At 46.7% G+C, this 13,741-nt stretch overlaps 1 protein-coding gene across 1 annotated transcript in view; it reads right to left on the reverse strand.

Annotated features, from left to right (window-relative positions):
• Positions 1-2,223: 2,223 nt before the first annotated feature.
• The window catches only part of PPP6R3 (protein phosphatase 6 regulatory subunit 3), a 134,174-nt gene continuing 122,656 nt past the window's right edge, over positions 2,224-13,741 (reverse strand). The window contains exons 24-25 of the mRNA XM_065404344.1: positions 13,205-13,327; positions 2,224-3,690 (exon numbers count right to left, since the gene is read on the reverse strand). Of these exons, the coding sequence (XP_065260416.1) occupies positions 3,639-3,690; positions 13,205-13,327 (175 nt within the window). The 3' untranslated portion in view covers positions 2,224-3,638. The remainder of the gene's footprint in view (positions 3,691-13,204; positions 13,328-13,741) is intronic.

Genomic DNA, 13,741 nt, shown 5'->3' on the forward strand with positions numbered 1-13,741 from the left:
AAGCCGCGGCCAGCACATCTCTCGGCTTGCGCCACTTCCCACAGCCCCCATTGGCCTGGAGCAGCGAACCGCAGCCAGTGGGAGCCGCGATTGGCCGAACCTGCAGACGCGGCAGGTAAACAAACTAGCCTGACCCGCCCGGGTGCTTACCCTGGCGAGCCGCATGCCAGAGGTTGCAGACCCTGGCTTATAACAATTCTTGTGACCTCTAGAGCAGCTCTAAAAAGCATGTAAAATCTGAACGCCTATCTTGTCTCTTCTCTCCTGAACTTAAAAGCTTACATTTCTGACCAGTTTTGATAAAGTCAGATTGTCCCCAGGCTGAGATTATATCTACCAAATGTTAGATTTAAATAAATTCTTAAAAATAAGCTGTGAAGTCCTGAAAATCAGAATGGAATTTACACACACACTCTTAACATCACATCCCCAAATCTGTTTGTATATTATAACGTCACACCGTCAGTAAACACATATGGGAACATAGTGTGTATTCTTTATTTTTAGATACAGATAGGTGACAATAGAGTCCAGTAAAGACCAGACATGCTAGCATCCCGCTGTAGAAGTCTCTGTGATGGATGTGGTGCAGCATGCTCTAAGGTACACATAGTTAAAGGTGCACTATCGGAGAGAATCTGGTCCAAAATTTAATTTTATAAACAAACTGGGTTATGGAACCCAAGGCCAATAGAAATGATGCTGTGGTTATTTTTATTTTATTTTTTTAAAGTTCAGTGGAAAAAGTCTTATAAAAACAAACAAACAAAAAAAACCCACAACTGATATTTCCCTAGTTTGTTAGGGATCTAAATTGCATGGGAACCTAAAAATGAAATTGAACAGAAACTAAGTATAAGGCAAGTAGTGAGCTGAGACTTTCCTTTTCCTGCTAAACCAGAGGTGGGCAAACTACGGCCTGTGGGCCACATCCGGCCCGTGGGACCGGCCTGCCCAGCCCTTGAGCTCCCGGCTGGGGAGGCTAACTCCCGGCCCCTCCCCCGCAGCCACGCTGCCGTGCGGGCAGTGCTTTGGGCAGCGGGGTTGCGTGCTCCTACCGAGCAGCACGGTGGCGTGTCTGGCTCTGGCCGGGCAGCGCAGCTGCCAGACATGCTGTTCTGAGCGGCATGGTAAGGGGGCCAGGGCTGTTGGATAAGGGGTGGGGGATGCCGGGGGCGGGCAGTCGGGAGCCAGGGAGCAGGGGGTTGGATGGGGCGGAGTTTCTGGGGGTCGGTCAGGGGACGGAGGGGTTAGATAAGCGTGGGAGTCCCGGGGGGCCTGTCAGGGGGTGGGGGTGTGGATAGGGGTCAGAGCAGTCGGGACTGGGAGCAGGGGGTGGGGTCCCGGGAGGGGGCGGTTAGGGGACAAGGAGCAGGGGGGGTTGGATGGGTCAGGGGTTCTGAGGGGGGGCAGTCAGGGGGTTGGAAGTGGGAGGGGTCAGAGGCCAGGCTGTTTGGGGAGGCACAGCCTTCCGTATCCAGCCCTCCATACAATTTTGCAACCCCAGTGTGGCCCTCAGGCCAAAAAGTTTGCCCACCCCTGTGCTAAAGTCTGTTTTATTGTTACTTCATCCTCCTAATCCCCCCCCCATCCCCCCACACCGACTTGTTTGTTTCATCCACTTGTTGTATTTTGTCTGACACTTGAGCCAGGTCTACACTAGAAAAGTTTTGCCAGTCTAGCTATACCAGCAAACCTGCCTCATGTAGACGTAGCTTATACAGCAGTGCTACTTCCCTCAAGGACACCATACCTGGAACCCACACATCTGGAGCCAAAGTTGGTGGTTTTGGTACTGAGATAACTGGTTTAGTAACTATCACAAAAATACAACATAGGACATCCTCAAGATAGCAGATAAAGTTAGCAGTAGTGCATTAAAAATACTCTGATACCAACATGTGAAATATATTCAGGAGTGCTCACTAAGAAGTAAGACAAAGTAGGAATATTCCATTTTATAGAGTGTGACACACTTTTTTCCTCTTTAAAGTGAGTGGGTTCCTGCATCATTTATGCACAAACAAGTAACACTGGTTGTCCTTTTTTACCCTGAAGATTGTTGTGGTTTGCCTTTATTTTGACCAGATGGATCGAGTAATTTCTTGGGGTTTACCATGTGGAATCTCTCTGTGGAGATATTCTAGCATTACATTGTATGAAATGCAAGACAGGAAGAATTAAAAGAAATACCATTATACATTTGTTTTTTTATTTCTGTATGCAATGTAATGTTTAGGCACGTTGCTTGGGACACTTTCTAAAATAAATCATTGGCCATTGTTTAGAGTATCCTTTTGGCTTTAAATACTGGTCAGGAAAACAAACAATGTAAAAATAAATGACTAACTTCCTATTACAGAAATAAAAATGGATTTGCATCTAAAAGTGCAAGAGGTGAAGTACTTTAACCCTTTCACCAATGTGGCAATATACAGTATATTGCTTCTGTTTGTTTGAGAAGGCTGTTGGAATTTCATACTGACATAGAAAATTATAAATTACGCAGAATTAGTTTTCATAATCACTATATATATATATATATACAAACCAGCTGTGAAAAAAAATGGTTTAGAACTTACAAATGAAAGCCTCACACAGATCAATACAGTGAAAGTAACAATTAACATGCTCAGGTGCCAAATTTTGATTTGTACTTTAAAAATACTATATTTTTAAAATGCATGTACTGTAATTACATTAGCAGCACAGGCATTTCACTTAGTTGACTTGTCTAACAGGATTATGGTGTTTTAAATATGTAGATTGTTCTAAAATGTTCAATTGTAGAATGCTTGGTATTAAAGTAAATCTCGGTGAATGGGTTCAAAGGTAGGTGAATCACTTTAAAAAACACAACAAGCCATGTGCACTTCAAATATTCTAGTGTTTCACCTGTAAGGTATTGTTTCAAGCAAACAAGACTAACAGAACATATGGCTTTACAGTAACATCAATTTGTCACCTAAGTTGTAGTAATAAATACTTAAAATCTCTACCAATAGACTTACATTTTTGATCTGATTTAAACAATACAGAAAACAATTACCAATTAAAAACCTGTTGTAAAATGCTGAACACCAAAAATTCTTATTTAAATCACTTCTGTAAGCTAAAACAACCAAAATAACATTTATAGGGCATTTCAGTTCTACAATTCTTCGCCAACCTGGAAGAAACATGAATTTTTTAATTTTATTTTTACAAGGTGAAAAAATGTATGAAAACTGCTAAATACTTTGGTCACACTAATTGTCAAATAGTTATGTCTCAAATACATTAGATTTGTGTATTCACTTTTTTATAAAACTATTCTTACAGCCATTTTAACTATAGTATCACTACTATCATTACCTGGGTGGCAAGATCTTATTTCACAGGCCACCCGTTATTTAGAACAATACAATATAAACATACGCAAAAAGTATTGGTATTTCTCAATGTGCAATTTTTTTACACTTATGAATTTCTGTACAATGTCTTAAAATCTAGAATATAAATGTTGCTGGTCCTGATCCCTTGCGAAATTAGTGCAGCAGTGACTGGCTTTGACAGGCTCTAGATGAAATCCTTGAGAAACACTAAACCCCCTGGATATCAGTTCATGTTCTTCAGCCAACAGCAGCAGACATCACATATCATACAGGGCCATTAACAGCTGCCTCTCCTAAAAGGGTTTGTTGATCAGTCCTAAGAAGTCAAAAGGAGGATGGTAAGTGTATAAGAAACCAATGCACCCTTATAAAATCACTACAATCAAGTTTGGGGGTCAAAGCAAGAACATGAACTTCCGAAGACTTGTCAAAATATACTAATTTAGAATTGGGGTCATGGAAAAGAGACAATGCATCCATAACACTGAAATAAAATAAAAAACACACCCTGCTATGCCCTATTTTCATTTTCTTGTTAATCACAGAAGTAGATTGGCAGCTCTACTCTAGTTAAGGTTAAGACCAGCTTTCTGTTTAAAGGTTCCTTTTCTAACTGCTCTAAAATCTACATGGTTACTGGGATTGCCTTGAAATTTGGTATGTCTAGTGGGGCTGTAGGGTTCTGTTAATGATCCAAATTTGGGGCCATCTGATCAAGGGGATTTCCAAGATAGAACACCTGGAAGAAAACAGCTTTACTTGAAATTGACAGATTCTGGCAACCTAGTTTTGCTCACAGACAGCTCAAGCCAGGGCCTAGATCATTGCATGAGGGTGTTAAATGTGTGAGGGTTACCCCCAAAAGAGTGCGTGACACCCACCACCCCTTTGGGGGAAATCAAATTAAAACATTACTACAAAAAACTCTGGTTATGTACGTGAGAAGGCTTGCACACCTATTTGTGTGCCTAGTGGATTATACTGAGCATGTGCAGCGTGAGAGGCTAACTGTCTGGAAAACTACCTCTACAACATAAGACCTGGATGGCTCTGGCGATGTGTTACGGTCATAAAATCTGAACACCAGCCCAAAAATAAAAACAGGTACATTGTTCCAATCTACCTCTATCACAGGGGAAATTTTATTTTGGGGGAATGTAATCTGAGCACAGCAGATCATTCAGGAGGTGTTGAAGTTAGTTTCTGAAAAGAAACCACACAAGCTATTGCTCACCAGGAGGGGAAGTGATTAGGGGTTGGAGAATAGGTGGGAATGGGGAGAGAGGAAACAAGTGAGACACTAGGAAAGGAGACTGGGAGTGACAGACAAGGGGAGAGGAGAATAGGGCAGGGGCACGTGTGCTCACCACACTCTGGGGACCCCCCCCCCTTCCCTGGCCCCCTCAAGTGAGCCAGGTTTGGGGTGCTTGCTCTTCTGGGGGAATGAGCCCTGCCCACCATGAGCTGGGATTCAGGGTCTGTTCTGGTAATATCTGAGCCCCAATCCCTGTGCCTCCAGGTGTGTGGCAGAATCTGGGGGCTCCTGCCCACCAATGGGGTTCTCACCCTCATCCCTGTCCCCCCACCCCAATGTGAGCCAGACTCTGGGGAAGCCCTGCCCCCCTCTGGCTAGGAAGCTAAGAACAGGGATGCCATGAGCATGCACCCAGAACATACTGTTGACACTGGGGTGAGCAGCTAAGAAGAGGTAAGACCAACACATCAGAAATTGCCTTAGGCTTTGTCTAACATTCTGAAAGGCACAGGCTATCACTGAGCAACCTTAAATCCCCATTAGCAAAGTTTTTGCTATTTAATTACTCCCACTAATTATATTCAGCACTTTAATGAAGACGACTGATGAAGTAAGCACAGCTAATAGAAGTTGCATTTGGTCTTTAACAAAAGGCAACTGGCTTCAGTCACTGATGGAACGCACATAATAGTAGTGATATTGTAAGGTACAGTGTCTCCTCACAAAGTACGTTTCTATTTCCTTTAGAGAGTTCCTCTGCTTTTTATTCTGTACTAGGTGTATTAGGGCTTCAGCTTGCCAAAATATTACTTAAGTACATCTCATATCAATTATTTTTCATATATAAGTAATATTTGCAGAGTCAAAAAGTACAAAGTAAATAAATGCAATGTTTTTAAAAATTGTGCTGTGTGCTAATCTGACCTAGGAGCTGCTGTTTCAGGAGCATTCTGAATTTCATTCACTCCACTATGGTGAAAGGATCAGGAACAGTTTGGGGGCAAGGAGGGAAGAAAGTAAAAAGCAGAAAAAAAAAAAGCAAAAGCCCTATTATGGCAAGAACAGTTTTAGTGTAAACACTCTCCCTGTAATTCAGGCAATACAAAAAAATCCACTCCACTTTCATCCAGTGTGATAATTAATCCACTGAAAGCATATCAAGAATTTTTTTTAAAGGGGGAAAAAAAATGACCATTCTGCACTGCACACAAAGAAAAATTACCTGTAACGCTTGTTCTCTGGTGGTGTACAATCACAGAGAAGCCACACTCTTGGGTCCGTGCTCTACATGCACATGACCAGCAGGAGTCCCCTAGCTAAGTCTTTGGCTGCCAATCACTAAAAACACTTTTTAAAAAATATATACATTAGAGAAGAGACAGACCGCACTAGACAGAAAATTATCAACTTTTCAGGAAAAATCTGGGAGGTAAAATAGAAAGAAACTAGATGGGCAAGAGTCTGTTCTACACCGTCATCACAGCTGTAGCAGTGACCTTCACTAATTGATTGAAATAAGCTAACCCCTGGGACATTCTGGGACTCCTAGCACAGACCTATTATTGACTGGGGGGTGGGGGGGTGGTCACGACTTACCTAGGGGACTCCCACCAACTATAGGTCTATCTACGTATTTATATTGCACTTGTGATGAATCTGATGAAATCTACTGTGACAGCCACCTTTAGAGAGAGTATTTTAAAATACCTTGTCCATTCTAAAATTTGTCATTAGAGGCCAAAAAGGGATTTAGAAACAAGGATATCTAAAACAAAACATTTACTGAAATCAGGAACAATGCAAAGAATTGCTAGCTTTGAGAGCCCTCTTCTGGTTTATGCTGGTAATTCTTTATTCACAGGCTAATACTGTGTGTCTTGGCAAACATCTGACAAGCTTTGCAAAGCTATTTTTAAAATGGTGCAGTATTACAGCATTTCAGTTTTTACATTTCAGATAAACAGTTGGAAATCAAAGAAATGTTCAAAACTTTAAATCTACTAAGAGTGCATGTAAAGGTCAAATAGTTGAGGTGTTTTTAAAAAAAAAAAAAAAAAACACCCATAGTGGAGTGTAAAAGAGAACCCCTACATGTGTTGTTTACTCTTCTTATATATAAAATATTTATAAAAGTACAAAATCGCAACTCAATAAAAACACGGTTACCCACCTTTCGTAACTGTGGCTGTTTGAGATGTGTTGCTCATGTCCATTCCATTCATCAGAGATCTTTGCCTTAGCGGTATCCGCCCCCTTGAGCGCCGCACTCATGCGCTGGTATATCAGGCGCTGCCGGCCCTATGCCCTCTCGGTTCCTTCTTGCCAACAATCCAACAGAGGGGCAGGAGGGGGGGTAATGGAATGGACAAGAGCAACACATCTCGAAGAACAGTTACAAAAGGTGGGTAACTGTTTTTTCTTCAAGGGCCGACGTTATAGCGATCAAAAAGGGAGACCTTCCAGGACAGGAGGAGGAGGGAGCAGGAAGCCAAGGGTTCAAAAGGAGGACCCAGGAGTCTGGACAGCACTATGTTCAGGTCCCAAGGGGGGGACCGGCTGCCGGATCTGCGGGTAGAGGTGTTCCAGCCCTTTAAGGAACGCACCATCATAGGATGGGCGAAGAGGGACCCACCCTGGACTGGGGGGGGGGGGGGTGCAGCTCCGAGATGGCCGCCAGGTGGACCTTGATGGAGGAAAAGGACAACCCCTGAAGTCTCAGATGCAACAAGTAATCTAGGATGTCCTGCAGCGAGGCTTGCTTGGCCCGAAGACGTCTCTCAGCAGCCCAGCACTCAAACCTTTTCCACTTTGCCAGGTAGGTCGCCCTGGTCGAGGGTTTCTGCTGCCAAGCAACACGTGTTGAACACGGGCCGAACATGCTCTTTCATCTGCATTCAGACATGCCATCAGATGCAGCGCCGCCAAGTTTGGGTGCAGCAGGTTGCTATGGTTCTGCGACAGTAGATCCCGAAGAGGCAGCGGGAGGGGGGTGGCTGCTGATAGGCCCAACAGCATGCTGAACCAGTGCTGACGGGGCCACACCAGAGCCACGAGGATGACTTACGCTCTGTCCTGGTTGACCTTCACAGGGACCCTGTGGATCAATGGCACTGGTAGAAAGGCAACATAAGCACCCCGTCCACAGAATGAGGAAGGCGTCCGAGAGGGAACCCCTTTCCAGACTCTGGATGGAGCAGAACTGGTGGCACTTCCTGTTGTGCCTGGACGCGATCAGGTCTACCTGGGGAGTTCCCCACCGTTGGAAAATTACGCTGACCACCTCCGGATGGAGGGACCACTAGTGGTGAGACGAGAAGATCCTGCTGAGGCGATCTGCAAGGATGTTCCTGGAGCCATGCAGATGGGTGGCAACCAGATGAATGGCGTGCTGCACACAGAAGTCCTATAGGCTAAGCGCCTGGCTCCTCCCTGCCTCTTGATGTAGTACATCGCTGCAGTATTATCTGTCAGGACCTGCACCACCTTGCCTTTCAAGCGAGGTAAGAATGCCTAGCAGGCCAGGCGAACCGCTCCGAGTTCCCTGACATTGATCCGGAGGGCCAGGTTGTCCTGCATCCAGCGGCCCTGGATGCTGAACTCGCCCAGGTGGGCTACCCAGCTCAGATCTGAGGTGTCGGAGACCAGGGTCAACGACAGGGATGGGGCCGCGAAGGAAACCCCCTGCAGCATCGACCTGGGGTCCAACCACCAGCTCAGGGACAAAAGGACGTGGTTTGGTACCGTGACCAATCTGTCCAGGGAGTGTCTGTTGGGGATATAAACCAAGACCAGCAATGCCTGCAGTGGCCACAGATGAAGACGAGCATGGCTGACCACGTATGCACATGCGGCCATGTGCCCCACCAGATGAAGACAGGTGTGGGCTGTAGTGAGCAGGTGCCTTCTTAAATGGCAAATCAGGTCCGCGATAGCCTGAAACCGTGTTTCTGGGAGGAAGTGTCTGGCCCACGTGGAGTCAAAAACAGTCCCGATGAACTCTGTGTGTTGAGCTGCCGTTAATGTGGATTTTTCTGGGTTTACTAACAGGCCCAGGTCGCAGCAGGTAGAGTGCACCAAGTCGAGACTTCTCTGCACATGCTCCGGAGACCTGCCCTTAATGAGCCAGTCGTCGAGGTACGGGAACAGATGGACCCCTCACCCCCACATCTGAGGTAAGCGGCAACCAGCGCCATGCACTTTGTAAACATCCTGGGGACCAAGAGAGGTCAAAGGGTAGTGCCGTGACTTGGAAATGGCGCCCTCCCACTACAAAACGGAGGAAGCGCCTGTGGCCCGGGAATATAGAAATGCAGAAGTAAGCGTCTTCCAAGTTAAAGGCAGCGTATCAGTCTCCCAAATCCAGGGAGGGGATGATGGGGGCCAGGGAGACCATGCAAAACTTCAACTTCATGAGAGACTTGTTGAGGCGGCGCACGTCCAGGATGGGTCTGAGGCAGAGGTGGGCAAACTTTTTGGCCTGAGGGCCACATCTGGGTACAGAAATTGTACAGCAGACCATGAGTGCTCATGAAATTGGAGTCTGGGGTGTGTGGGGGGGTGAGGGCTCCAGCTGGGGAGTCAGGCAGGCAGGCTCTGGGGTGGGGCTGGGAATGAGGGATTTGGGGTGCAGGAGGGTGCCCTGGGCTGGGATGGATGGGTTCAGAGGACGGGAGGGGAATCAGGGCTGGGGCAGGAGGCTGGAGCGTTGAGGGCTCTGGCTGTGGGGGCAGGCTCTGGGGTGGGGCTTATGAGGAGGAGTTTCGGGGTGCAGGAGGGTGCTCCGGGCTGGGACCGAGGGGTTTGGAAGATGGGAGGGGGATCAGGGCTGGAGGTTGGGGCAGGGGTGGGGGCGGCGGCTCAGGAGGTGCAGGCTCCAGGCAGTGCTTACCTCGAGCAGCTCCCGGAAGCAGCAGCATGCCCCTTTCCGGCTCCTATGCGGCGCCACCCCTGCAGCTCCCATTGGCGGAGGAGTGTGGCGGGCGAACGTGCCGCTGCTTCCGGGAGCCATGCGGAGCGGCCCCCGGCCCTGCTCCCCATCGGGACCTCGAGGGCCAGATTAAAAATGCTGATGGGTCAGACGCAGCCTGTGGGTCGTACTTTGCCCACCCCTGATCCGAGGCCTCCTTTCACTTTGGAGATTAGTAAGTACCAGGAGTAGAACCCCTTTCCTGTCATGTCCTGAGGAACCTCCACCATGGCCCCTAGACACAGGAGGTTCTTGACCTCCTGAACGAGGAATTGCTCGTGAGAAGGGTCCCTGAAGAGGGATGGGGAAGTGGGGGGGGGGGGGGGGGGGGCCGGCGGTCAAAAATTTCAGGGTATAGCCCCGTGATGATATATCCAGAACCCAGCGATCTGACATAACCCGCAACCAGGCTGAGCGGTAGGGGAACAGGCGGTTGAGGAAAGGTAGCAGTGGATCTGGAGAATTGACTGGGGCGTCACTCTCGACCATGCCATCAAAATGAGTGTTTCGACCCCGCAGAATGCTTGGTCTGGCCGGTTTACACAGGCGAGCGGGAGGTAGAAGGGCGGCAATGACTAAAAGTAGTGTCCCTGTCCTTTCTTTTTGCAGGTCCAGGGTGAGACTGCCATGACCTCAATGGAGGGGGCGGCCGGAATGGTTTATGCACTGACTGCGGTGTGTGGATACCCAGTAAACAGAGGGTAGCCTGGGTGTCCTCCATCCCGTGCAGCCTCACATCAGTCTGCTCAGAAAACAGACCACTTCCGTCAAAGGAAGGTTTTGTATAGAGGTCTGCATCTCCTGGGAGAGACCTGCGATCTGAAGCCAGGAGCTGCGCCTCAACCACTGAGGACGCCACCACCCTGGCTGCCGAGTCCGCTGTGTCCCAGGCCATCTGAAGGGCACAGCAGGCTGCCGAAGTGCCCTCCTGCACCAATGCAACAAACTCCTTGGCCCAGTCCTGTGGGGAGTCAGTCCTTGAATTTATGGAGAGAGTCCCATAAATTGAAGTAACAGGGGCTCAGGAGGGCTTGGTGGTTTGCCACACAAACCTGTAGACTTGCAGTGGAATAAATTTTCCTTCCGAACAAGTCGAGTCTTTTGGCCTCCTTATTTCGTGGGGTGGCGCTGGTGTGTCCCTGCTTCTCCTTTTCATTGGCAGCAGAGATCACCAGCAAGCCTGGAAAAGGGTGGATATAAAGGCATTCAAAGTTTTTGGCCGGCACAAAGTATTTTTTCTCAGCCCGCTTTGAGGCGGGAGGGATGTAGGAGGGCATCTGCCAGATACCCTTGGCAATTTTCAGGACCCCTTCGTGAATGGGTAGTGCAATACGTGTAGGCTGACAGGACGTTGAAGAACGTGTCCTCTTGCTTGGCCATCTCCACCTGCAGGCCCAGGTTGTCCGCCCCCTGTCAGAACAAGGCCTGGGGGTCCTTAAAGTCGTCAGGTGGGCTGGCACTGGAGGGCCCCATGACGATCTCGATAGGTGATGAGAAGGACTGAACCAATGGAGGGGGGGCTTGGTCGTTGTCCTCTGCTGGGGAGGATGGCTTAGGCATAGGTGTAGCCTCCGTCACTGGATGTGCCTCCGGCGCTGGGGCCGGTACTGACGGTGCCAGCGGTCGCTGCTCCGTGGCTGCTGCAGGTGATTGAGCCGATGGGGGCAATACCGTGACCAGAACCTCCCAGGTGTTCTAATGGCCACTGAACAGGCCGCTGTCCTGATTGCCACTGTCCCAGTGCTGCCACTGGCTCGGATGACCAATCTCGCCGCTGAGGTCGAGGTGATGGGTTCAAATGTCCCTGTGTTCCGGAGGAGCCCCCTCCTGGGGACCACGGAGGGGCTGTCAAGGCCTGAGTTTGCTTTGAGACCACCGACATCGGAGACTGGTACCCCTCCTGAGGTGACCGGTATTGCTGGTGCAGGGAGCAGGTGTGGTGCCGGGGCAGGAGGGAGATCATTCCCACGGCATCAGTAACTGGGACTGATGTCGATAACGGGGGACTGGCGCCTCTCTCTTGATGAATCATGTCAAGAAGGCGGCAACCGCGAACGTGGAGACGGAGACCGACGGTAGGTTCACGATGATTTAAGGGGACAAATCAAGACACAAATGATTTGTACATGTTTTGAACAGTTTTGTCCAGGGAAGCAATATATTCAAAATCATCATTTATAAAGATGGGAGTTACCAGCATAAATTGATAAATTACAATAAAGTAAGGTGGGATGTTGGATTACTGGCACTTTCACCAATCCATGAGAACTGAAACAGCAAGATTTATAATGCGCTATTTTCCTTTCTCCATGTTTGCAGCATTTGTGAGCTCATGCTTATTGTGCTAAAGTGTCAAATATGGTTATTGTGCAGGATAGGACAGAGGAGCTAAGAGTAAAATTAACTGTCATTTTCTAAATGACTGTTTTACATTTTATGCCACCATATCAACTCATGGTTCAAAATATAATCCTGAAAAGACTATTACAACACAAAATGAAGATGGATATCTTAAGCACTTCACAAAATGAACAAAAGGTGAATAAAGTGGATTTAAATACACCACAGATTAAATTGCTGTATATCACATTTTAAATGGAGAGTCTGAAGTCAAAAGATAAAACTGCTCTCTGTGATAAATTCAAGGTTTCCCAGTATCTCTGCTTCTAGACTCCAGGATATTCCACAGTAAGTCAAAAGGAATTAGTCACTCTTGTGTGTAAGGCCATCACAAGACCTATTCATCACAATGTCATGTTATGCCCTCAAAATAAGCCGTGCATAAAGCCTTGTGCTGCCTCTTAGGGGTTAATTCCACCCAAAGTTAACGCCATTTTTAAACATCATCAGGTTAGGTGAAGTCACGTCAGTTTCTTGCATTATTCAGTGTCAGTCACCACTACAGTACCTACGAATATGTTAGGTACTTCAGTTTCCAACTAATTGAATCTGAATATTAATTTCATTTGAGAAGACTAAGGTTTTCCCCATCTTTTGGAAATTGTTTGACCATTAAAGCCTTTTATATTTTCAACCCAATAAACTGCCTGCAAAACAATGTTCTTTGTAGTGTTGTTGTAGCCATGTTGGTCCCAGGGTATTAGAAAGACAAGGTGGGTGAGGTAGTATCTTTTACTGGATCAACTTCTGCTGGTGAAAGATGCAAGCTTTCAAGCTACACAGAATTGCTTTATAGGTCTCAGGCTGAAGAGCTCTGTAGTTCAAAAGCTTGTCTTTCACCAACGGAAGATTGTCCAGTAAAAGACTACCTTACCCACCTTTTCTCGCAAAATAATGGAAACAACTCATTTTAGCTACAGTATACTGAGCACAACGCACACAGTACTGGGTAAAAGGGATTTGGATGAAATACTTCAGAGGAAATGATGTCTAGAGTTCTGAAAAAACTAATAGAAAAATACAACTCATGAGAATGCACATAAAACAGGTACAAAGAATAGATTAATGTGTGCAGAAAAGACCCTTAACACCAAGAGTTGATAAATGGATTCTGGAACCAGAAATTGTAGATATATGGATCAGTTCTATTAGAAAAACATGCTATAAACAGCTGGTAATAGGCTTGAAAGCAGCCTGTAATAAGGTTACCTCTGTTCTGGACTGCTGCTATCAGGCTGTGGAGTAGCAGGATTTTCTTCTACAGCTTCTGTGTTCTCCTCCACCACATATTTACAAGAAACATCTTGCGAGGTAGACAATTTTCCTTCCTCACTAAATAAAAAGCAGGTTACAATTTAACTTCAGTTATGGATGTAGGGAATTTCATGCAATAGTTGGAGACTGAGGGAAGGGTCCAGACTACATGCAAATGGTTTTTGAATTATGATTGAAGCATGGAAATCAAGCACGGGAATCTGGACTCTGTAGACATCCATTAGCACATCAGTGATCTGCACACTTAAACTGGATTGAAAAAATGCATGAAATACAATGATTACATACAAGTGCAAGGAGGGAATAAAGAATGTGCTTGGTGCCTGAAGTGAGAACAATCACAGCCTTTACCGTACATACCGATAGGATTTCAACACTCTGAAGCCAAAAGTATGCAAAAAATAGAAGGAGAAAAGTATAAAAGACTTGAGGTTCCTTTCAAAATTAGCACTTTGACTAAATTTGTCCATG

Source organism: Emys orbicularis, chromosome 4 (assembly GCF_028017835.1).
Source record: "Emys orbicularis isolate rEmyOrb1 chromosome 4, rEmyOrb1.hap1, whole genome shotgun sequence".
NCBI classification, from domain to species: Eukaryota; Metazoa; Chordata; order Testudines; family Emydidae; genus Emys; species Emys orbicularis.